General features: G+C 36.8%; 1 protein-coding gene across 13 annotated transcripts in view; it reads left to right on the forward strand.

Annotated features, from left to right (window-relative positions):
* ARHGAP12 (Rho GTPase activating protein 12) overlaps positions 1 to 26,628 on the forward strand; it is a 76,945-nt gene that overhangs the window by 25,625 nt on the left and 24,692 nt on the right. For 7 of the 13 annotated variants that reach the window (XM_080384302.1, XM_080384303.1, XM_080384308.1 and 4 more), the window contains 4 exons: positions 9,280 to 9,543; positions 15,528 to 15,668; positions 17,261 to 17,341; positions 25,671 to 25,796. In XM_080384302.1, the coding sequence (XP_080240428.1) occupies positions 9,280 to 9,543; positions 15,528 to 15,668; positions 17,261 to 17,341; positions 25,671 to 25,796 (612 nt within the window). The remainder of the gene's footprint in view (positions 1 to 9,279; positions 9,544 to 15,527; positions 15,669 to 17,260; positions 17,342 to 25,670; positions 25,797 to 26,628) is intronic. The other 6 variants (XM_080384312.1, XM_080384311.1, XM_080384309.1 and 3 more) reach the window with 5 other exon arrangements.

Below are 26,628 nucleotides of genomic sequence, written 5' to 3' on the forward strand. Positions count from 1 at the left end.
TCAGTGCGGCTTCTGCCTTTCTGCACAAAGAGAATTCTGTGTTTGTGTGCATGGGGATTTAGGGTAACTGACTTACTTAAAACAGCAAATTAGTTTTCTCTTAGCTTCCCTTTCTGCCAAGATGAGCAAAGCATTTTTTTCCAAAAGTAAAAAGAGCAAAAAAGATATTTTTTTTTTAAATAGTAGATATTCTGATGTCTTAAAAAGGATAGCTGTTGAAAACTTTGCATGAAATTAAGAAATTATCAGGACTTTGCGTGTACAGGCTTATGAATCTCAGGATCTAACTGTTATTATTTCCCTAACCTAGGTGGGTTTTATCTTAGAGTATGAATAAATTACTTGATGAACAGGTTTAGTTACAATTTTTCTAGACTTGGTTTTTAATTTGATTTTTGGCTTGTAGAGGTATAGAGCTATCACAATAGTGTGTAAAATGTGGTTCTTGAAATTGTGTGTTTTGAAAATGTGTAGTCAGTCAAGATCCTTAGAACATACTTTCCAGATGTTGCTCTCTGTTTATAAATTGGGCAGTATTGAAACTTGTTTCTCAGGTTTTTAATACGATGTTTATGAAAGTTAATGTAAATAGCCATACTAGTGGTTTTCTGAAGGGATTGCCTGTTTATTCCCAAGTGGGACATTCTAATCAAGGAAACTGCCCACCGGAGATTTGAGGCACATGAGTAGCGCAGTACCTTGGGAATAGTAGTTGCACATAATAAACTTGGGGAAAGCTCTGAGAAGCAGATGTGGAGGATAGCAGCTGCCTGTGTGTTCACAAAAGGATAGAGCCTACTCGTTGCATGACAGAATATACTCTTGTTAATGTATTAGTAAGGCAAGAGAATGGGATTTCATACTATGCCATGGTTGCTTCCTAGGCCAGTTAGTATTTACTGGGGTTTGCTGCCTTTATTTAGTCACATAACATATTTGTAGTCTACCACTAAGCGTGCTGATAAATTAGCATTGTTCATACTGTTTGAATACTGGCGATGCTCTGCAGCTGCATATGTTATTAAAAACTTTTAAGTGTTGCAGTTCATAAACTGAAGAAATTTTGAAATTATAGTAACACCTAACAGAGAAATACTAGCATAACAAATGCTTGCAGAATTTGCTGCCTCAAGCAACATTTAGCAAAGCAGAGTTTCACACAAGTGAAATCTGCTTTTACAGCAGAGTAAAAGGACAACAGCTGTAAATTGTGTGGGAGTTCTGCATTTTCTTGTCAAGTGTTTGGCATTAAATGCCCTTTCTGACAGATTTGATGACTGCTGTGGTTTAGAACTTTTTCTTGCAAATCGTTCTTTTATCTCTTTTTTTTTTTTTTTTTTTTTGAAAAACCTTAGTATATGGAAAGTGAGGCATTAATATATACATATCTAACTTTTAAATTGTTAATGGCTCTGGCTTTTTCCTTCCCTTTCAAATAGTAGGATATTAATTTTTTTTTTCTACTGAGTCATGGAGTTTTGGTAACTTGCATGGTGGCAGTTAGATTTCATTCTGTTTGATCAAATGGTACTCAGGCAATCTCTTAGGCTTTTGAGCTTGCCCCGTAATACAACTTCAGCAACTTTTGAGTTACTTGGAAATCTTATAAGAGGTGATGTTTACTTTTCCCATCTGTACTTTCCATGGGTACCCAGGTTTACAGTGTAAGCACTGGACCCTCAAAAGTACATTTAAATGCAATGGGATTGGTACTTCTGAAAATGTAAAGTGTAGAAGAAAATTGCTATTCAGTTTGAAGTAACTTAAGCTGATGGAAACTTTTTCTTGACCTTCAAGCTATTATGAGTTCAAATAAGACCATTCTACCCCACCAATTATATTTCATAGAATAAACATATATAGAATAAATAACATAGAAGTGCTCCATGAAGATGTTAATAATCTGTCTTAAAAAATACCTTGACCTCTGAGACAAATGAAACGTACAGTTATACATTAAATCAGTTAAAACAGTAAATGGCATGTTAAGTGAGGGCTCTTCAGCACTCCTGAAACTCATAAGAAATTATTCTGCTGTAGCACTTCTAAAAGACCTTGTGCTCTTGTGATATTGTCCCTTACAGGACAGTTTTCCACTGGAGAAAGCAAGCTAGTTTTTTCTGGTGTTTTCTTAGTGTACTGTCTAAGTTTTTATGGGAAATAATCCTTGAGACACATCACAAATGATACCAAACAGCTTTATTCTTCACAAATCTGCATTTAAATGTGTACTGTGTGTTCCCCAGCAGGCAAGAAATGACAGCAGTTAAACTGAAACACAGAATAGACTTGGTGTTTGTACTAGAATTATTGGAATTGATACAACTTCTGTAAAGGTGGAGGAAAAATAAATGTGTAAACCTACTACTGCGTGGCATGTCCAGGTTGTTCAAGATGCTGGCTAAATTTCTGAAATAAGTAGCAGATACTACATTATGTCTGTTGAAAGTGTCAGTGTTTTATATAGTGAGCAGGGTAAAAAAGGAGTGAAGGCAATTTACTGACTGACTTTTCAACATTGTTAAATTTGGCTGCTCCTTCCTAGTTGGAGTAAGCTCGCAGTGTAAGCATGTATGAAGTAAAGTGTTTCATATGGTATTTAAATTTTCGACTATAGGAAAAGCAGCTTTGTCTATATCCTTGGACAAAAGCTTTTTTATGAAAGGGAGAAGCTAGATTGTGCAAGTGGCAAAGTACAAGTACGGTAAACACTGTCATCTTTGTGCATGTTTTACAAAGGATCCCGTTGTAAGATCTTATTTCCATTTTTAAAAATATTTGACATCACTGTTTCAATCCTTTGATCGATTATATACTTTCTTTTATTAGTATAAACCTCCTAAGTTCGTATGTAATAATTTTGCTCACTAAGATGGTCATGAGCACTAAAAAATGTGAACAGGAAGTTTGTATAGTGTACAGGAAAAAACGGTTTTCTATCAATTTTGTTTGATCTGTCGCTTATGATGAATGATCTAGGAGCGTTGTTGCTGGTACTTGGAGACACAGCCAGCTGCCTCCCCTTTGTAGCAGGCCACCGCACCCCAGAGAGCCCTCCTGGTGCAGGCGCTTTCCACTTCTGTTGGTGAGTGCTTGTGGATGTGACAGCAGCAGCCACCTGTAGGCTTTCTGTGCTGCAGGATTCTTGCAGTGCAATTTGATGAGTCACTACCTTGATGAGTATGTAAATAACTTGTCACTTCTTTTGGGCTACTGAGAAAAGGGATTGCATTTTGTTTTAGAGGCTTCTTGCTATGTATCTAGATTTTTATTTTTTGAATTGATAAAGCATTACAATATCAACAGATAAAGATTTATATTTTTGGCAACTTTGAGTTTTGTTTCTTTTTTTTGGTGTGTTGTGGGTGAACTAAAGCAGAAGGGAATTTAAACGGCTGAAATAACACAAGCACATTCTGGCAGAACACAATATCCCATGTACTAAGACTGTTTCATAAAACAAAATATTAGTAGATGTATTTATATTAACATAAAATTCTTTTTAATATATCCAGGAAAAGGAGAAGGTAATAGCTCAGCCTGTAATTCAGTGTAAATAGAATGCATAATGGACCAAAAGATAAAATTAGCAAAAGTAAATGAGATGCTTTATTTTACTGCTTTCAGTCTAATGGGAAGTTATTGGTTAGCCGTTTAAAAAAAATTACTTTGAGCATACCTGCTTGATATTTAAATGAGACATTTTAAACACCTAACTGCTGAATGACCTTTATTAGGCAAATACGTTTGAATGATTTTTATAGGATGATGTTAATTCTTCATTACTTTGCAATGTCATACATCTTTCTTATCATTTAATAATGAAAAGTCAACTGAACATGAGAACTTAAATGTAGTTAAGTATTTGTACAACTATAGCTTGTCTGAAATTTATAGTCGGCTATTAACTGGCTTATAATATTTATTGTCACCTTTTTATGTGTTCCTTAGCGTGAATTATCTAGATAAGGTTGAAGGCGGTTAGTGCATAAAAATTGTTTAGGTTCCCATTTCAATTTGACTTGTTAAATTAGTTTGCTATCTTCATCTCTGAGGTAGTAGAGTACTTGCTGAAAAATCTTCCTTGTGGATTTTTGGGTATTACAGTTTAAGTGTGCCTGAATATGTTAGAAAGAAAGTAGGGTCTGGAATGTGTTTGTGAAAACATAAACCATGAGCAGAAAGAGGAAGGAGGAGATGAGCTAATTATTCCAGTTGAAGCTGTCACTTCGTGAAAATGAAACTGTGGGGGTTTTGAGATTTCTTTTATATCATTTCTGTTGAATAAAGCTGGTATTGAAGTTCCAGGCCTTCCTAAAAGGACAGTGGCAATTCCTTGGCAGGAAGCTCGGTTGTTGAGGGAACTGGCATCCTTCGTTCCCTGTCTCGGGATGCTGTGGGATGTGCCTGTTCTTTCTTCATCTTGCTGTTGCAAAGAGCCAGTATTCCCTCGTTTTCCTTCAGTGTAATGCTGTTCTTTCACATGAGCGTGGACAACCTGTTGCTTGTAACTTCATAAAGTGTATTAATATTTGCTTTTCCTTTCTTTAATATTTTCTTTTTTTTTTTTTTTTTTTTTTTTCATTTTTAGCAGCTCGTTTCAGGAATCTGCTGCTACTGAAACAAAAGCTTTTAATTTCAAGTTTATAACACTAAGAAAATCTGCAAACTGAGGCACAACAACTAAAATAATGTATTTGTAAAGGAGGGAAAATCATGTGGTAGGTCATGTTTTGCAGGCTCGCATCGCAGTCATTCTTAAAGCAGTTGTTTATGTTCTAGAATTTTTTGTCTTGGATTTAAGTGCTGTAAAAGGAAGAAGGTAATTGTCAGTTTCAAGGAAACTTTGTCTTTTAATTGCTGGCATCCTGGATGAAGTGTGTTCTAGTTGCATGAAAATAAACAAAAAAACATTTTTAGGTGGTGGGTAGGGAAGAGATCTGTAGTCCTTATGTCTCCTGGAACTGCAGTCTTACCCTGTTGGAGTGCACAGAACCTTTTTTTTTTTTTTTTTTTTTTCCTTTTCCTTCTTAAATAATGCTTAAACAAATATTGCCATCTGAAAAAAGCCATTTGTATAAGGTAACATTAAAATTCAAGGTATCCTCTTGAGAAGCTGGTACGCATTTTGGTAAAGAAAAATACCTTGTGAAATATAGCAAGTTTGCTTTTCATTGCACCGAGTTCAAGTGCTCAGAGGCCTGATAGCTATCTGCGGCCTTTGTTGAGAATGTTGACTGTTCGTTCATGAATGATTAACCGGTTGCTTTATTTAAAGGCACGTATCTACTTCCTACTGTATCTGTATAAAAACTATGTTCTGAAAAAGCTGCGTATACCGTCCCTATTTGAAGAATGTTGTGTGTTGATCCTGGAAACTTTGTCCTGCCTGCATGAAACTCTTTCTTATCAGTTTGCAAGGATTTAGTGCTAGCAGGCAGACTTCTCCGAGACTGCACTTAAATATGGCAAATTTCTAAACTATTAAAATGCAGAGCATTACTGAACTCAAGGAGAGGTCCTTGTTTGTATTCATAAAGTTGTCATGGTGCTTAACGGGCTGTACAATTTTCATTTAAGCTGTAGCATCACAGAGGTATTTCTGCTTTCTTACTTTTCTGTATCACTTTTCTAGCAAGTGTCCTTCACTGTTCTTAACAGGAGAAAGCAACATGAAAAAGTCTGAAACCCATATCAAACAGCAAATGAATGTAAGGCATTTTTGTGCGTGCATGGACATGTTGAAGGACATGTTCTTATGATTCTGATAGCGAGAAGACAAGTTGTGTCTTTTGGTAGATTTGATTCCATGTTTATGAGTTTTTGGAGATTCAGTGCAAAAATGAAGCTCATCAGTGAAGTTGTATCTGGAAGTTCTCATGTACATACAGAGCTGTTTATAGTGTTTAGCATATGTTTGTTTCCCTTAACTATATACATCTGGTTTTGGGAAGGGAGCCATGAAAGTGGTCAGAAACTATTTTGATCTAGGTAATGCTTTATCTATCTGGGTAATGAGTAATGGGTATGGGAAATGAAAGGAATACAGTTAAATTAATGTTTTTTTGGATTAAAACTGTGAAGGTTTTTGCAGAACAGCCTTGAACTTAGAAAAGTCGTCTGAAATGAAAGGGTGAGGGTGCAGGGCATGGGAGTTTTGCAGGGACATCTAGTGGGACCTGACTCGGCAGGACTCTCCTTCCTAAGCTGGGGTGTAGAGGATCGACCTTCCTGCCCACACAGGTGTAGAAAGTTTGCTAAAATTAATTTCAGGAAACTAGGCTTTCTAAAAGCTGTTTTTCTCAACACAGGAGAGATTCTTCAAAATCAACCTTGATAAGTTGGGTGCTGTTGAACTGAGCATTATTGTAGACACACCACCACGCCTCACTGCATGGCTTGAGGTATGAGGAAGTATTATTGTATGCTACGTGGTTATTTAAAGTAGTTCCTGGTAAGAAGGTTGTAGCCCTCAAAAACTTATGAGCTAAGCTGTGTGTTGTAGTTAGACTGATGGCTTTGCATTTTTTTACGTTTAGCTGAAAGCAGTAACTTAGAGGGGCCTTTCAGAAATCTTGCAATTCTTCCTGAAAAATCTGTCGGGAGAGAAACAGGGAATGAAAGTAGCCGAGGGCTTGGTTGGCAGGGCAGTTAGTGGTCATCTCTGTTGTTCAGGACAAGAGTTCTGGCTTTCCCTTGAAAACCAGAAATCAGTATATTGAGTTTGGAAGTACTCGGCATTCAGAAGAAAACCACTCCGTACGCTTTCATATCATGTTACTGTTTTAAACTTAACTAGCATGCTGCCTGAGTTACGTGGCAGTACGTTGTCTCTGGAGTTGCTCTAGTTATGATGCTGAAACCATTGAAAACACCAGTGTGAAAACTCAGAGCCATATTCCTATGTGTTGCTCGAGAAGATCATCTAAAAACTATATCAAGCATTCTGTGTCATGGGCTTTCTATTTAATATAATAATAATATAAATTATTAAACGTAAGTGTTCTTTTAATAATGGCACTTCATTATCTTATTTAAAACAAAAAAAGCAACTGGCAAATGCAGGCCAGACAGCAAAGCTTTATTGTCTTGTGTGGAAGAGCAGTTTTAGGAGGACGGGAGTGTTGTGCAAGCTGCTGGCCTCCCGCCGTGGCAGCCCGGGTGCTCGATGGTGCTGCACTTGCCACTTCCTTGAAATAGAGGAAGAACCCGAAGGTTTGTGCATTCCCTGGTGCAGGTGTATGTTGTTGCTTCAAATGACAAACCTGGTGGCTTAATGGCAGGACGGTTTATGTGGGAAGTGCAGCTCTTCAGGCTGGTTGGGGAACAAATGCAGAAACTGTGCTTTTGAATGGGGAGACCTCAAGGTTACTCTCCCAGCAACCCAGGGAATCGAGGTTAATCCCTGAAGATGGTGGGGTGATGCTTTGTTCATGGTAGTGTTCTTCATGCTGTTAGTGCTCTCAAGGGCAACTCTACCGAAGGCAGTCATTCTACCCTCTGCCTAAAATACAAACAAACAAACCCCCAAAACCCCACCCAAACAAAACAAACAAAAAACCCAACAAAAAAAAAAACACAGGGGGAGGGGAAAACTTGGATAGTAGAAAAAGTCTTCTACTGTCAAGTTTTTTTAACCTATTGTTTTCCTTCTGAATTAGGTAGAGGAGGATACTAATTAGTTTTGGTGCTCTGATTTTGTCAGTGCTGCAGGTTTTTTTTTTTTCCCTCCCTTTGTGGTTTGCCTTGAATATACTGTACTTGCTATATCTAGTAAGCTGTGTTTTCTCTTTTGAAGGTGCACAAAACAAGTCTGTACTTGTTTCAATCTCATTAAGTTCCTCTCTAGCTGTTTCCCCTTTTTGATCATGGATATTGCCCATATTTGGTTTTAGCTATGGTGCAATCCGTTTGTATCTGATTGTGTGGTATGGTATGCTGTCTCGCCTGAGCAAACCGTGATAATTTATGATTAGATGTGGCCTAGATTAGCAGCTTACAATTTTAATGTTTAAAAGGATATTATAAAAGATCTTTTATGTAATGCAATATGTAATTTTTTTTTCTGTGAAAGATGCGACAAGAAGCACAAGGACTTGCCTGCAGCAAAGCTTCTGAATTAAAACCAAACAAGGGGAAGGGATGATATAAATTATATAGTTCCTTCCTTTAGAGTGCCTAAATAATGTGCCCATAAGTACAGAGATGGCAGTGCATTACCAGGAAACTATTCAATTTGGTTTAATAACAAACTGCTTTCACAGTCGCATAATCATAGCTTTCATGAAAACACATGCTCTTACATTCTTCATGGTGTGCTTTGTATACTTTTCCTGTACTTTAAGAATTGAATTTAGTTTAATAACAAACTGCTTTCACAATCTCATAATCACAACTCTTGTGAAAACACATGCTGTTATATTCTACGTGGTGTGCTTTGCATACTTGTATTTTACTTCAAAAATGGAACATCTCAAAGTGTGTTTCTCTCCTAAACACTTCAGTGGCGTATTTGAAAGTACTCGTGGTTTCAGTGAGTGCCATAGACTTTTAACCATGCTTTCTGCTCACCTTCATTTAGCAAACTATTTATTAACGAGAAGTTTTCATTAGTGTTTTGTTTTCATTAGGTATTTGTTGTTCTACTTGTGTGCATGTATATGAACAAACTTAGGTGATATTAGCATCTGTTTGGAAAGGTGTACTGTCCAGGTGTTTTCCAGAGTTTCTTAGTCACAACACTGTACTCATCTTTCCCATTGAATTGTCTGTTTAGATCTTGCTGAGAAGATAAAGGTGCCACTTTATGTTCACCGTCATCTGTATAGCATGAGGGGGAAAGGTTGGGGAGCCATCTTTGCCTCATAAGTGCATCTCAGAAATGCTACGTTTGGTCTTGAACAAGATCACAGTACTTATGGTTCCTGACTGATACTTGAACTGTAAAGCTGTTTTTCAACAAGGCAAAAGCGTATAATTCTTTTGATGATGATTCCAGTGTATTTCAAATCCTCTGTAAGGCATAATTATCAGCTGTCATCTGGAGAAATGCTGGAAAATTGTTTCAGTCTTAAATAACTGTAGCTTGTGATATCTACCTTATCGTTAATAATCTAGTGTTTTCACGCCCCAGCATCTTGTGGCTGTCCTTTGTGCTTTTGTATTTAACAACAAAAAAGGGAGTCTGTTGGTTTGTTTTCTGCTGTAATATATTCTGATTTGTAAGGGAGCATTCTAAAATGCATTTGCTCTTTAACAATACATTTCTTCTCTCAATAGCCAACTACTCCACCAAGCCAAGGGAGGCCTGATTCACCCGTTTATGCTAATTTACAAGAACTGAAAATATCTCAGTCTGCACTTCCACCACTACCTACAAGTGCTCCGGTCCAAATAAATGGGGAATGGGAAACCCATAAAGATACGACAGGACGCTGTTATTACTACAACAGAGGATCACAGGAGCGGACCTGGAAACCTCCACGGTGGGCCCGAGATGCAAGCATTAATAAAGGGGATTCCCAGAGCCATGCAGATCATGAGGTAGTTCCTTCTGAGATCACAAGCAATGAGATTGTAATACATATGAATGCTGTTCTGCTGTGGAATTTGGTACCACTGAGTTTGAAGTGTCAAGGAGTGTCTTTATTGGTCTTTTTGGTCGCGTATTGTGGTATGAAGTAGTAAACAATTTAGCTTTTCAGTCCCTTTTGTGTACAAGAACGTGTACATGGACTGTATACAAGAGTAATATATTGTAAAAATGCCTTACAGTCCCTCAGCAGGTATTTCAGTTTTTCATTTGAAGGAAAACAAAGATACTTTGAAACTAATAAATGAGGATAGAATAAGACAACCATTGTAACTTCCCTTGCCACGAAGTGCATTCTCTTTCCCAGTGTATTTGGCGTATTTCTGAGGGAGAAGGGGGGAGAGGAGAGGGAGTGTGACAGTGCTTTAGAAGCAGTGTTTGTGGTGATGTGTTGAAAAAGGCAAGGGGAATTAGTTATTTTTATCGGTATCAGTTAAATCCACAGTCAAACAAAGGCAGGGAATATACAGGTGTTTGCTACTGTTAGATTAATGCTATGGCAGTAAATTTAAGTATGAAATGTGTTTTTTACAGAGGAAAATATTTTCTTAGAGAGGAATTAAGATGGATTTAGAGGTTATGATGGTTGTAGTGATCTCCAGAGTTCTGGAGTCCAAACCAGACTTAGCGGAGTTCCACAGCACTTTCTACCCACATAAAAAATATATAATGGAAGCTTCTACGAAATGAAAATATTTATTTTTAATTTCATACTTAGTTTTATGCATACTATTAATAATTCTATATGTTCTATGGTGCTTTTAAAATGTATTTTTTTTTAAAGGGGCACATGTGACCAAACTCACATTATATTTAATTCTTAGAGGTGGAATAATCATAGTGAGTGTAAAAAGCAAGTTTAGCTGAATAACTTGTTGCAGCATTGTATTTAACCATTTGCTTAGGTGATTTGAATTTACACATTTGTCAATTATTTCTACTTTGGATAGCTGTAGAACAAACTAGGACAAAGGGCAGTTAAAGGAGCTATATTTTGTTGTCAGATTGTGTTAACTTTGAGAAAATCATTTTCTTCATTCTGTGAATGATATTCTGGAGGACATCAGATAACATTAAAATTACTGTGCTAGAAGCTCTGCCCAGCCAGGTGTCTAGGTGCAAGGGCAGCAAATGCTGATGGGGAGGAAATCCATCTCAGCTTTTGGCAGTTAGCTGTAGGAGCTAGATTATGTTCAGGCCATAAACATATTCTTTGCATAGATCAATGGACTTTTATTATTATTTGAACCTTTTGCTTTTGTAAAACCTTTTGGCAAGGCTTTGCCACTGACCTTGTTTAAGAGAGCTGAAGCTTACTGTGGAGTTATTTTATTTATGTTAAAGGATGATTTGGGTTAATATTTGAAGTGCATATTTATTCTGTGCAGCCAGTCACTAGGGAGAGTCACAGCGGGGTGTGTGTATCTAAACAGCAGTAGTTCAGAAAAAGCAAGGGAATAGTTGGGAGATGGGTATTACTATTTAAATATGCTTAAAAAAGTGCTCTTGTGTTCAAACAGTACTTGGGGTCATCAGTTTCCTGATGGAAAGAAAAAGCAAACATTTATCAAGAAATCTTCTACACTCCACTTTAGTGTACCCTTTTCAAATATGCATAGTTTAGGTGGATTTCCTTGTGAGCCTATTACAATGTTTAGTTTTAAAATTTAATTGTGGACTGCTCAAAAACTTTATATTGCTGGAACACCCTGTTGTAGAAGTCTACCTGTGGGATGGTAGAGCCAGAAACAGGAGGGGGAAAAAAAAGGGACCCTTTCATTGCCTTTGGCAATGGTCTTCATGGCAGCTGTGACATCCAGAAGCATTTAAACAGCCAAATTTTCTTGCCACCGTTTAGTGGCAGCAACAGGCAAACTGGTGAAATGTTTATGGCTGTCACTTTGGTATCTCTGACGATGGTCTATTAATTTGTCACTGGGTGTCCTTTTGCTGAATAACTCTGGTTTGAGTCTAGATAAGATGATTGGGGTTTTTTTAGTAGTAACTCTCCTTATAGTAAGTGTAACTAGTTTTCTGTTGTCGTCATTCTTCCTTCTTGTCATGGAAGAACTTCCAATAATTCTTTCTCCCTCCGCATCTGCAGATGATCCCCTCTGACTCTTACTCATACCTCCGTGCCACAACTTTACCACATAGTTGCATGTTCAGAAAGCTTGATTTTTTTTTTTTTTTAATTTATTTATTGTCCATAACTTAATTCAGGTCAGTTTTCTGTTTGTGATATTTGAGGTGTCCCAGGTTTGCCTTCAGTTAGTTACATGCCAAGTTTTCAGTCTTTGTAAGACCAATGGATGATGCATATATTGATTAGTTTTTAGCTACTCACAAGTTTTTATTTCTAGTAGCACAGGTTCCTTAAGTAATTTATGTCCTCTCTGACTGGGTTATCAAAGTTTGAGTCTAGGGAGACACATTTTGCAAGGTCATATCAATGTATTTTCCAGCAATTGTGTTGATTTTGAAGCTGCTTTTTTTAATTCTCTTCCCCTCCCTCCCTCCCTTTCTTTTTTGTTCTGCATTTGGGAGTGTACTTTGCACTGTGCTGTTCATGTTTACCTTTTTGTTTATGACCTGAGTACTTAAATCAAAATACTTAAAGGCTGAGATCAGAGATGAAGTTACAGTAAAATACAGGACATCCCAGATTTTGTCTTGATTATGAAGACTTAAAGCAAATGTCTAAATAATCAGTAAAACCAGATTTATTATAATTAAGTTGGCTTTTACACACTAGTCTGAGCTTGCTCATTCCCTTCAGATTTACTGATAAAAGTGCATGTTCAGGAAGGTTAAATGCTGGTTATATCTTCACTGATACGTCCTTGGAGGAGCTTGTATTGTATTAGGTAGCAAAATGGCAGGGTGATGTAAAAATGAGAATTGTGAATGATCATGTATTACACGTGCAGTATATTAGAACATGAAATAGATTATAGTTGATCTTGGAACTTTGTGATTAGGAAATTGTATTTTGTCGGATTGTTAGAACGGAGTACAACTGTACCTAATTGGTAAAGCAGTTGGTAGCAGGTATGGCACAAAGAAAGTAGTTATAGGTTATAGCAGTTATTTGGGTAGGGTGGGGGAAGCAATGAAGTCCTATCAACAGGGCCTCTAGGAAAGCGTGTAAGATTTTTTAGACTTACAGATAAATTTTATCAGAAGTATATGTATTTGAGGAAGGAGTGCTTAACAATATCTAGGAATTATCTGTCAGATAGTGAAGCGATTTAATTAGGGTGGACTATAAAAGGAATGAGATGTCACCATATTGGAGAGAAGCAAATCTCTAATATCTAGCTAATAGAACATAATGTGAAGTAGAGACCAAAATATTAACCAGAAAGCTGTAGAAAAGCCAACAGGATTTCATTTAAATTGAAAACTACATTTAAAACATGTGGCCAAGATGCAGTTTTATTCCCTGTTTTTTGTTTTGATATAAACAAAAGGGCAATAAAGGGTTGTTAGCTTCTTTAGTCAGTAATCTTTCTTACTGTTTTGATTTTTAGAAGTAGTAGTAACTTTCAAAACTGGACTAGTTCAGTGATAAAGAGAGGCTTTAACAATTCCTTTTCTTATTAAATGTGTGGTGATGAATTCACCTCTGTCTTCAAGAATTTTCCATGTAAATGGAAAAAAGCCAAGAAAGATAGTGGAGGCAATGATGCGGGGGACTTGCTGTAATTCCCTTTAGTGTCACGGCAGAGTTCTTACAAGGTGTAAGGTTGGGCAGCTGTCTGCTTGAAGTGGCTTTATTTAAATGTGGTGTAGTGTAAGTAGGGATGGGACTCAGAAGAAGCATGGATGATACATAAAAAGCATATAGGCAGTTAATACTGAAAAAGTGTTGAAAGTTAAAAGTTACTGAAAGTGGTTTGGCTGATGTTCTCTAACCCATGTTGATGCAACTTTAGCAGTTGTTCCTACTGGCTGAGGAACAAGGAATGCCTTGGCTTGGTAAACTTTGTAACAACTTGGGAATTTCGTTTAAATTGAGGTCTGCAAATGTATGTGAGATTAGTTAAGCGTCAAGGCTATTATTATATATACTTTACCTTTTATGTGCTTTACAGATAGAATGTTAATAGTCATGCTTGCTGAACAACAGTGGTTTTTCTAGGATAATTTAATTTTTAACTCTTCTGATTAGTTTTACATGTGTACAGTTTCTTCAGTATCAGGAGTTGCTTGGAAGAGGCAGATACACATGCATTATGATGTTCAGTCGTAATTCTTGTTAATAGTGATAATAGAGATGTCCAAAGTCTACTAGTTTGAACATATGTCAATGCACTTAATATTTAACCATTGAAACATAATGTAAACTTAAATATGTGTATACAATATAGCTATTTTACAATAGTACTTTAAGTGGAGCTAATAGCGCTCTTACCAACTCTTCAGTCTTAATTCTTGAAGTGTAAAAATGGGACTGAAGACTATTTTTCCCACCCCACCCCGCAACTAGTGTTTAGAAATTGTCACTTCAGAATTTCATGTTACCCCACATGCAAGAGACGTAGCATTGTTTAATCCATAGTTTACATGCTCACATTCTGCAGGCTGTAGAGGACGCTTAAATTTTTTTTTGGTGTTACTTTATTAATGACCTGAAAATTTCCCATGGGTTGTGCTGTGCTTGGGAAGCTGGCTCATGTCAGTGTAGGGAGTTTGCACATAAGTGGTAAGGTACTCAGAAAAGTAATGCCAAAACCCTATGTAACAATCACTTGGAAATGTTGCTAAAGATATATGTAGTTTCTAAAACTAATGACTGTAAAAACTGGTAAGTTTCTGATACGTGGATGTTTTTTGGTAAGATTTAAGTTTTCAGGAGAGGTTTTTTCAAGCTCAAAACTGGAATTCTCCCTTTCTCCTGCTTTATGGTTTTCCTCAAAATGCTTGTATTTGTGTTACTGAACCTTAGTCAGTATTTAACTGCTGTAATTTCTGAATAGCAGGATGTGTTCCCTCTTAAGTGTTGTGCCTCCTGCTAGCTGAGGTTCCAAGATAGCGTGAAAGAAAATCTGCACTGAATTCCTCAGGAGAATGTGCCATAGAGATATTGTTGTAGGAGATGAATACAGGAAGATTTTCTTTTTTGTGAAGCACAGAAAGGATGCTTTGAATAATACTGCAGTAATTTAGCAAGGAGGTGAACAAGGTGCATGAGGGAACAGAAGCTGTGTGTGCAAAATCTTTTTTATACTTTACATGTCAAACTTGTTCCTTACATTATAAATCACTTCTACCTCTGGAAAATAATTTTACACCTCAGCTACTTGGTGCTTGGTAGAAAGCCTTGCTTTTGCGTTGCTCATTCACACAGATCAGAGCTGGAAGGAGGAGAGTGGAAATACCTAATGTTTTAGGATCTATTGCACAAGTACTGTAAAGTGCTGGGACCTACCAAGGTGCAACTGGAGTTTGAAGATGTCCTTAATGTTTGTTGTATTTCCAGATGTTATTTGGGGAGAAAAGGATTTAGGTATAACAGTTGGAATGTTGCCGGCAAACCAAGGTAGCAGGTTTCCCAAGTTTTTTTGAGTCGATGCAGATTACCAAAGTTAATTCTCTTCATCGTTTAGTAATGTAAATTTATGGGAAAGAAATTTAGGTTAGCAAAAAAAATTGAAGTTTAAGTCTGAGTAGCTGAAATCTGGTGTAGTAGAATTAAAAAACAATTGCATCAGTATAAACAGTTATTCTGAAAATACTTTGAATTGCCTAGCAATTATCAAGCATTTCTGTACTGTAAAAATGCATCTCTCTCTTCTCTGAGGTAAGATATAAAAGTGTGAACTCCCTGACCTTATTACTATTCTCTTTCTAGTCAAATAATCTTTGATCTTTCAGATTTTAAAGCGCTTTCATTCTCAAAACTGCCTTGTATGTTTCTGACTACTTGTAGCATCTTTCGTCAGAAGAAAACGACCACAGTTCTTGTTACAGCCAGTCAGATAGTCAGTATGGTTCTCCTCCAAAGGGTTGGTCAGAAGAGTTGGATGAACATGGTCAAACCTTATATACCAATGACTATACTAATGAAAAGGTACTTTTTCCTTCTTCTCATCACATGTTCTGAATCTTTTTCACTAATTCACTGTCAGAAATGTAGATTTCATTTCTAGAAGTGAAACGCATACCTCAGCAGTTATCTCCTTTTGTTTTTTTAAATATGCATGAAACTTCAGCAAGTGAACTGACTTCTTTTTTTACGTGTGTTCTTTACTATTTAGAAAAAGTTTTCTTATTTCCAGTTGTGTATCAGATTATATAAAATAAACATATAGTGTATTATGTTTTTTAATTCCTGCTCTCCCCCATCCTCTTGGTTAGACTTCAGGAATGAACTTCGTACCAATATACTGGTTTTCTTACTATATCTCAAGAGCTGTTCTTGCCTACATAGGCCTTCCAGTTAGGATGGTTTTGAACTGAAAATAATGCGGCTTTACTGGTTTCATGCTTTCCTTCACTAGGGATTTACAGTACTGCTTTCAGATGTAGATAAACTTCTTAAATCTGCTGATACAGCTGTAGTTTATGTTCTGTTCTAATTATCTAATTACAACTGATGACTGTGATTCTGGGCATGTTATAAAAAATTCTCCAATGTAGGATAAATGACAATGTTTATATTTTAAAGCAGTCGATTTTTATGATTGTTCACTAAAGCTGCATTTTGGATTTTTTTAACTTCAAAAAGTATTAATTGAAACAGTAGGTTTTTTGTCATATTATAGCACCACCTCTTCGATGTATGCAAGTATTTTTTTGAAAGAAATTTTTAAATAGTTGAGTTTTATGCCAGTCTTGGAATTTTATCGTGCTTAACCTATTTCTGCTAAACATCTGTAGAGCACATACCTATGTTTTGGCAAATATGCAAACTTTTTTTTAAATTGCACTGGGATTGATAGGAAACACTGTTTTCTATCACGAACAGTTTATTGGAAGGCAATCTTGTGAAACCTGCTTGACCAAAGAGCCTTGCTGTGAGTGTTTCTGTGCATTTTTTTGTGTGATCTTCTTGTAGACTTTTGCTCATTACAGTTCTTTCCTTTCTGCATAACTAGTCAGAGTTGTCATAACTTTACCTCTTCGATTGTGAAAGTTGCTTATAGAGGTTACAGAAATTATATTATCTTTATTAATGATTTATTTTATGAACTGCATTTCATGTTCCTGTTGATGTTAAAAGTGGGATTGTTCAACAAGTTCAATTATCTCTTAAATTGTCAGCAGTTACTGATTGAACTTCTTGTAATTCTGTGTATAAAACCCTTATGCAGATCTGATGCAAAGATTTTGCCTCCTTAAACTGACACCATAGTGTTGGTGAGAGTGAGATGTGCCATCTTCAAAAATACCTGTTTATCACAATCTCTTGTGTGGTACTGCAGGACTATTTTCGAGGAGTTACAGAAGGAAAAAATACTAGTGCACCCAATTCAGGAACGTTGTTCTGTGGTGTTCTCATCGCTAACTAACCTTGGTTGGTTAATGGAGCTTGTGCACTACTCACTGCTGAAGTGGATGGCACTTTATTAAAAATTAACTTTAAATCCCAAGTATCAGAGATTTACTATGTTACAGCTCTCACTCTGATTACATTTCCTATCATCGCTTTTCTTTCTACAGTGGATAAAACATGCAGATGAACAAGGTAGACCATACTACTACAGTGCTGATGGTTCTCGATCAGAATGGGAGTTACCTAAGGTGAGTTACTTGAAAAAGAAATTTTGACACCTTGGGGCTTTCTCCTCCTCCTCAGTAAATGGTCTGTGAGGCATTTAAATGGGACTTATTCACAGCAAGAGGACTTACATATTGCACTTTTTCTTGCATTTTTGTGGAATTTCTGATTGTGAAGAGAAAAAAAAAGTATTCAGGGTCATGAGAAATGGATGTATGTGACTATTCAGATGTCAAAGATGATCTTGTACCTTTGCTGAACTGAGCTTTACATGCAAGGCTGCAGAACAGTATCTCTGATTTTGCTGTGATGAAGAAAACCTCTATAGGAAAAAAGCATTTTTTAACTGCAAAATGTTTCTGAGAAATTTTAGTCAAATTTTAGTACCCTCCAACATGCTTATACAGACACGTGTGTGTATATATATAAACAAAAGTTTCAGCAGAGTTTTGTGATACCTTTGAGGATGACATAGTTTCACCAGAAGTGTGTTCTGGTATTTATTAATTTTGTAATGAAAATAGGAATTTCTAGGAAAGTGATGAGCTAGGGACAGTTGATAGTCTGAGGATGTACCTAATACTATCTTAATCCTCATTTTCACTTTGAAAAACTGCAGGACGTTTGTCATAGTGATGGAGTTGTATACATCTTTCCTGCTATTAGGATGTTTATTCAATCCTACATAGTGAGGTGACCATAAAAAAAAAAATCCATGCAGAATTGTATGCATAAATATATGAAAGAGCATGTTTCTCAATTTTTGTTTCATCAGTCAAAAAAATCAATATCCTAAGTTACTTCCACTTAGAAAGGAGCAACCCTAATAGATAGTGCTTTCATAATATTTATGAGAAAATGTTTACATTGAAATTCATGAATGAAGCTTTATACTGGACTGTTTTGTTATGTCAGTAAAATAGTTTGTATCTGAGTCACTGTAGAGTTACCTTTGTGAATTCTCCTATGTTGGTCTGATGTATTAGATAACTTATTTTGTAACATACATAAACCTAACAATACAATCTGTAACTATTTGTTTAAAAATCTAATTAGCTATTAATTAGTAATTAGATTAATTAGAAGTCTGAAAATCTGCTAGACCAGGTTTTACCAGAAGCGATTGTTAGCTCAGTATCTATAGTTGAAGTTAGTTTTGGGGAATAATGTCTTGGGTATTTCACTCTGACCTCTGCAATGCAGAAAACTTTGAAAGTGAAGAAACTGCTTTCTACAAAAATAGATTAGGTTTGGGTTTGGATTTGAACTAAACAGCAAATTAAGTTGGCTTTAATCCAACTACAGTAAGTCACAGAGATAATCCAGAATTGTTGTGTGAGGCATATTAGCATAAAGGGTTAGGGTTTAGTATTTGTGTATTAGTGCACGATATTCTAGTGGTTCTAAACAGACATCTGAGCTCTGTTATATTAATAGCCACCTACAGAATAAAACATAGCCTGTTTCAGAGTTTGTGATCTAATATGCTTTTGTTCTTGTTTATATGAAAATCATCACAATTGCAGTTACAAATTTTCCTTAAAAAATATTCTAATGAGCCATTTGGACAGAATGTACTCTTTATTTAATTCCTTCTTGAAACTAGTAAATCTTGAGTGGCAGCAAATACAAGGTTAACAGAAGTAAATGATCAATTGACTCTTGGATTCACAATCCAAGAGTCTCTGTTTCCAGAAACCCTTCGCTTTTAACTTTAAGTGCTGAGGAACAGATTAAATATTTTAGCAAAAGATTTATCTAATTTATGTAACTATCTATCTGAAGAACATCCAGCAGAGATGTTACACTTGTAATTAAGTGTGATTGAAGTTTAGTCTCTCAAATCTTATTGAAGCTGGTTCCAGAACTGCTGAGGAGCAAATGAATTGGAAAGGCAATGTAGACCACAGAACTGCTTTGAAGAAAAATAACCTATGTTGAAAACTTTTGTGAGTGGTGGGAGAAAGACTTCAACATTGTAGCTCTTGCTTAAATGAAGTTAAATTACATTGCTAGGAAAAGGAAACTCCACTCTTGGTCAGTTTTCCCCAGTGTATTTAGTTCAAATATTGCCTTCCAAAATCTGTTGTGAAATGGAGTGATGGATAGCATGGTCATGTAGTGCTGTTAAGGATTCTCTTCTTTTTCTGGTTTTTGCTAAATGGTTCTTAATAGTCTGGACTTCATTAGAACTAAAAATAATCCAGAGGTTTTTGGAAATAGAGTATCAACTGAGCTAATACTATAATATTAAAAATCTTCACTATTACAGCATTAACTGGAAGTGTTATTCCTGAGCATGTTCACATTTACAGTATTCTTGTACATGTGTTTAAAAATTTTGAGGGTATATGTTGGGGAAGAGGGGCATTACCAAACAAATTAATTCAGGCAGTCTCATAGAAAGCCCTCCAGTCATGTATATTTAAATAACATCTAGGAATAGCTGAATGCCTCTGGCTGGTGTCTCAGATGGAGTAGCTTTGACAACTGCTGAAAAGTCCATTAAGGCTGACGATGAGTGTGACCTAGCTTTTTGCAGTGGAAGGGAAGAAGATGCTGAATTATTCTTTAAAACGGATAATAATCTTTAACTATAGGTTGTACTACGTCTTGCAAAAGACTTTTGAGTTTCCTCCTATGCATATGCATGCTGCTGCGTTCAGTTGTTGGCTCTTGCCAATTAAAAAAAAATAAATACACCTACAAATAGAAGTTCATTCCTGTGTAGATTACTATGATAAAATGTTTATTTCCTGTGTAGTGAATGAAAGCCTACAACTCTATTCCAGAAAACTAGTTTTCTAATACAAGTTTTATAATTAAAGCAAGCAAATGAGAAATCTGCATTAAGGTGGGGAAAGTATTAAATCGATTTCAGGAACAAGAATGCTCTAACTTCTGAAGTTTAAAAAAGGTAATTATCAAAATGACAAAAGTGAGGAAAACTATGTGATAAACATGGAATAAATAGCTCAAAGGGGAGGTAGAGAGGACAAACTAATAAAAATCATAGAGTGGTCTCAAACACATTTTCAAAATGTGTTCCTAGCCTGGTATCTGGCATAACAGTATGATGCTCGGCCATCTGCTGATGAAGCTCTCTGATCCAAGAGTAGACTTTGAAAGAAAATGCATGTACTGTAAGCCTCTGGGGTGAACTAATAGTTTTGGTGTAAATATTTAGACTGTGATACTGTCGTTACAGTTTTTCTGATCAGAAGTTCCTGCATCATTAGGTCCCCTCGCTGTATCCACAGAAAAAGCACTAGGTAGAGGAGCTTCAATTTTGGCAGTGTTGATAGACCAGCAGCCTGTTAACTCACTCCGTGCACTGCCAATGACAAGTATGAGCTCAGGGGCCTCATTTCTGATACTCAGGTGAATGGTTTATCTTGCTGGACACCAGAATGCTGTCAGAGCATGCGATCTGAAAAATTAAAATATGATGCAGCTACTATCAGGAAGATACCATGCAGTCAGATGATGGAAGAAGATAAAGATGAGGACATGCAAATAGGGCCTGGTTTGTCCTATGGTAAATTTGTCTTGTTCTGAGTTGTGCTACTTGGCTTGAGGTAACATACTGTGTGTGTTGGCATTCATATCTACTGTAAGTCAATATACTAAACAGTATCATTAGCAGTAGTGGATCATCACCACAGTCTTGTCATAAAACTTGGGATTGCTTGGCAGAAGTTGAGAGTCTCAGCTGATGTGAGGATCCAGATGGATTTTAAGGACAAAACTGCAAGTGATATGACAAACCTGGGATAAGTATGACAAGGCAGGCAGATTTTGTTCTTCTGTCTCTTTAATGTGTATATTTGTACTCAAGAGGCCTGGTCTGGTCTTCCTCATTTGTCCTGGTGTTTGGTGGTTCCCACCCCCCTCCCCTGCTCCTAAATAAGATGAGGGGAGAAAGTGCCCCCAGTTTTGGCTTGGGCCAGCAGCAGGACCTGTGGTAATCGGTGCTGGCTGGGAGCTCTTCTTCAAAGTTCAGCAGTCATAGGGGTGGAAGGTGAAGCAGTGGATGTCCAACACGGCAAAGTGGGTTATCCAGAGGTGTCTTTCAGTCACTTCTGCAATTCATAGAGCTGCTTGGCCTGGTGGTCTCCTGTTTTGTGTAGGTTCTGTTCCTTTACTGTGGCTGCTGCCTCCAACTGCTGCCATCCAGATGTCTTATGGCAGGGAATGAGGAATCTTAATTTCCTAGAGGAAGAAGGAATGAAATCCTTAAAGACAACAATTATTCTTTTTTTATGTATGTAGGCCTAAGAAAAATGTGTTACTGATTTAGTTGATGTGATGAGTAAAGCAAAAGCTGTAACATAGGTGATATGACTATCACAGCACCAACAAAGTTTATTTAAAGCCAACGACAGCAGTAGCACTGAAGAGTGGTTTTGTTCTGAGACAACATTAAAAATTTCTTTAAAAAAAATCTTCAATTTCAGATAGTCTGTTGGGACAACTGCAAGTAACATGGTAGAGTAGTAAGCTGCTAAATGGTACTAGGATGTCAGAATATTTTTAAATGCTCTGTTTTGATCTGATTACAAGAGGGTAGAGTAGGATGATTAACGTCTGTTCTTTACTACTTTTCACTGCCTTTTGCTTCCCACTCTTTCCCATGCAGTTAATTTCATCTGGCAGAGGATGTTGTCAATGCTAACCAAGAAGAACCTTTGTTTCTGTTTCTTAAAGCTGACATATCTGTGTCATCCCCACAAGAATGGGGACAACTGCTACAAAAAACTTGGAGGTGTTATGTTTATTTCAGTCACAATTAGGCTAGGACAGAACCTTGAGCCATACCATTTGTCAGGTTAAAATTAAATACAAATCACTCAGCCAGCTGAGAGGATCAGAAAATTTTATACAGAGGCAAAGAAACCTTTTAAGTAGCTGGTGAAAGCACTGAACAAATTCAGCAATGAAAATAACCTTGTGTGACCTAAATTTACACTACTGGTATCCTTACCTTACGCCAAGAGCTGTTATAGTAAGTCTGCGTTACTTGGTGAGTGCAGTCAGAGTATGAGCAGCTTGCTCATGTCCTCCCCTCCTGATAGGAGATGGTCCCAATGAAATGGGGAACAAACTGAGGTGATGTGCTTGAGGGGTTAATGTAATGGGACAAGTCTGAGCTTGTAAGTATTTTCTAGGAGCAGCAGTGTGTATACTTGGAGTTGTGTGCTGCATTGTCAAAAGCTTTAGAATTAAGAAAATAACATCGCACCCTGGGGTACTGCTGTTCAGGCACGTAGTGTAGCAGAGATCATCCTACCAGGCAATGTGCAGTCTGGAATGGACCAGTTTTATTGCAATGTGTGGCCCTTGCCTAATCTCTGTCTTCAAGATTACACCACGGTTTAGGCATTGAAAGGCTGCTTAGTTAGGTAAAAGATTTTGCATGAGAGAAGGAGAGCCCAACCTAGTTGCTTATTGTTGGTCATAAACAGTGGGAAGGATCATTGTAAATGCCTATGTGAGAGCCAACAGCTCCACAGGTAGGAGTCCTATAGAGTGTCAATAAGTGAATCTGACCTGAAACTGTTCTGCAAGGTTTTTTTGAAGAAGGTTGGGTGAGGGCAGCCCAAAGAGTAGCAGAGGTGGTGGCATCTGACCTGGCTAGGCTAGTAGCTCTGGCTACTTCTCTGTAGCCAGGGGACTCTGGCTGGTCTAGAGGATGGCTAGTACAGTTGGATAATGCAGTCTGAAACAGTGTCTGTCTCTCACCGTGACTGTCTTTGGATATCACGGATCAATCAATTTGTTTTAGAAGTGGAGGCTTGTCTTGAGCCCAGAAATACATAAACTTTTTCTTTCTCCCTTAGTAGTGTGTTCTGCTATTTGTAATAAATAAAAAAAAACAGTAAAACAAAAAACCCACCCCAAACACCTGAAGGAGCAATGTTTACTTGACACCTCTATTGTAAGAAAATGGGGCAAAAATGTCAAATGTTCCCTTTAAAGAGTCAGTTTACTAACACTGTTTGTATCACCAATGCAAATTATTTAAGCTGCTGAGATGCCTGTAGCTCAGTGTTGCTGAATTGTTAGCAGTGCTTTTTTAATGTGCTCCATATACTATTGCTTTGTGTTCTTGTTAAATGTTTTTTGTAAAACTTCATATTACTTCATTATTACAGGCCTTGTCTCCTTCAAGGCAGAGTTGTCTGTTAAGATCAGTTAACTTGTGATGGTGTCAAAGGTGCATTTTGAATATAGATCACCTGTAATTAGGCTTTATCCTAACTCTTAATGTAGACTTAAATTCAAAATAAGTTACTTTAAGTCTTTGACTGTTTGAACTTAATTCCCCAAGTTACTCAAATGGAAGGTGCATGGAGGATTTCCATAAATAACATTCATCAGTGTCGCTGAAGTGTAAATCCATTTCTTAAATAAATGGTTCTGTTTCATAGCAAGAATATATTTGAATTGCCCACTTAAATGTTAGAACTGCTGCAAGGAATGCTGTTTGTGGTGACTTTCTGTGACTTAGACATAGTATCACTGAAAATTGTTTAGGTTTTTAGTTATAATATGGGTAGGCAATTCTGCTGCATATTGCTTAGCTTGCTGGCACAGTTTGCGTTGTAGGAGCATCTGCAGAGTGGATATTTCCGTAACAAAAAAGTAAGCTAGTAGATTCCTTGCAGCATGAATGATGGTTCAGCTTTTGATTTAACAAGGGGACAAACTGAGAGTTGCTTAGACCCTCACCATTGCAAGGAAGCAGTTGTCATTTGAGCGTAACTGTGCTGAACTCAATACAAAGTCAGTGCAATCTCAGAATTAAATTTCTGCAGTGGCAACCGATACGTTTCTGTCTGTACATGAACTACCAAATTTTATTCTCACTACTGCAAGATCCATTCACCTGGGAATATTTTACTACTATTGTGCATATTCAAATAATTCAATGAAACGCCAAAGTTATTTACCTTTTAAGCATCTATTGACTTATTGGAGCATTAACTCCGTTCATAGCAACATACAAAGGTAACACAAGCATAATGTCTGCCATGGCAGTATTAATGCTTGTTCTTTATTTGGGCAATAAATGTAACTGTGTTATGCAATTCACCTTAAATTTAGCATTGATGTTATTTAGGTTTAAACCTTGCCATACTTTTCTGGTGTGTGTAGGTAGGTATAGGTTATTCTGTCTTTGAACACCTGAGACTCCAAGCTTACAGTAGGAACCAGTAGCAAAACTGTAGAATGCGGTGTGCTTGCAAAGATTACTGCTTCAGCCCTTTTAAATAAAAGGGGCATTTGTCTTTCCTGGTTTACTTCTTACCCAGTGGATTCTAGTCCTTTACATGACTCTACAAATGCTGCCTTATGTTTCTTTCTATGTGTAGATTTTAGTCTTCTAATGCTGAACAGAAAGAATGAGATTTTAAAAGACTTAAACCATACATTGATGTTTTTTCTTGTTTGTATTTTCAGTATTAAACTTCAAAATATTTTTGTAATTCTTCATAATGCTACCTCAGTGTTGGTGGTGATGATTTAAAATGGCAGTGCTGCTAGTGATAAGTATGCTGCAATTCTGAGATCTAATTAAATGCTGGGTCCTCATGACAATCACATTTTCTCAGCCTGTACATCTTTGGGATCCTCTTTGAGTTACTAAAAACCCTATGTTATGATAGATCCGTTCTCTCCTTGGCTGTTAAAGCTCTGCTGAGTCCTAAAATTATTTTCTGCTAAATGTTTATTTTCTGTGCTTATGTACACTCCACACCAGCAAATCCTTTTATAAATAATTTGATGTCATTGTTCTGAAAAAGCAAGTTGTTGTCCTCATGTCTCTCTCTCCTAGGCATCTCAAACCTTTGGGTCAAAGAGAATCATATCCAGGCAATCATAACTCTTAATCTAAATACCTTACTGCAGGATGGTAGGGTTTTCCTTTTTTTTTCTTTTTTTCTTTTTTTTTCTTTTTTCTTTTTTACACAAGAGCTGGACAGGTGATATGGTACTGTTGGCACAATATGAAGAGCGAGTGTTTAAATCTTGTGTTTATTCTAACTGCTTCGTAGTTCTCAGTATGCTGGTTGGTTGCAAAACCAACAGCAGGCTGTTGCACAAGAAAGCAAACATCTTACCAAGGGAGAGTATTATCCCAACAGGCCAGTCTTAATTACTGCCTCAGAGAGAACTACAGCAGAAAGGACAGTTCTGAGGACCAAATGCAGAATAAAACCAAGGCTATTTTCACACCCTTGGGTGATATCAGGAATGTGAAAGTTTGCAATGTTAAGCTGTACGAATGGTATGTTCAGGTGTTGTTTCCATGAATTAGATTCTACTTACAATTTTTCTCTTCTTTAGTATAATGCTTCACCACAGCAGCAGAGAGATATAATAAAGAGTAGGAGTCTGGACAGGAGGCTACAAGAACCAATAGTTTTAACAAAATGGAGACACAGTACAATTGTGTTGGACACCAACGATAAGGTAGGAGCAAGTTAACAGCATGCTGGAATACCAACTGTTTCTGATGTGTTTCTGAAGTGTTTAATCTAACATAATCTAACAGAAAGGAGTATGCATGAATTTCTGAAATTTCATTTTTCTTACATTCTGTTGTCATTACGTATAACACCCAGTGATAACAAGGGCTGTTTGGTAACTTTGCTGCTGTTACTTTGTGAGTAGTAGCTTTTTTCCTTGTTATCATTGAAATGTTTTAACTAGTGTTGCTTCAGGGTTTGGCATGTACAGCCATTTTACTTATAACTGGGTATCTTCCAATTCAGTTTAGGCTGTGGAGTGTAGTTAGGGTTTGAATTCAAGAACTGTGGATGTAGGTGAGGTTCTAATATAAGGTATAGTGATATTTCACACCTGAATGTTTTAATTGTAGGAAAAACCAAGTAGAAGTACACTAGAAAAATTGCAGACGAATAACAGGAATATTCATAAAATTGGAATAAGTCACATTCGCTAAAGTAAAAATTATGCCTTTAAAGATGTAAGTATTTGTATTATGTAGTGGATTTATTTATCACTTTAATGACTGTTACATTGATCTCCACTAACATCTTAAGGAAAGAGGAAAAGCTGCATGTAGTTACAGCAGGCTTGTAATATTGTTACTGAAGGGCAGAGGATGGCACTGAAAGTACCAAAACACTTGGCTTTCACTGTGTCCAGTGCTGAGCTGGGTGTTTAGTCAGAGAGCTGCGGGTCACTAACAACAAAAGCTGTTTTCTGCCCATTCTTAGGACATGTTTGTGACAGTCTGTTTTGGGCTGTACAGTAGCAGATGCTATTTAGGCCATCAAGG

Source organism: Falco punctatus (assembly GCF_963210335.1).
Source record: "Falco punctatus genome assembly, chromosome: 4".
Lineage (NCBI taxonomy): Eukaryota > Metazoa > Chordata > Aves > Falconiformes > Falconidae > Falco > Falco punctatus.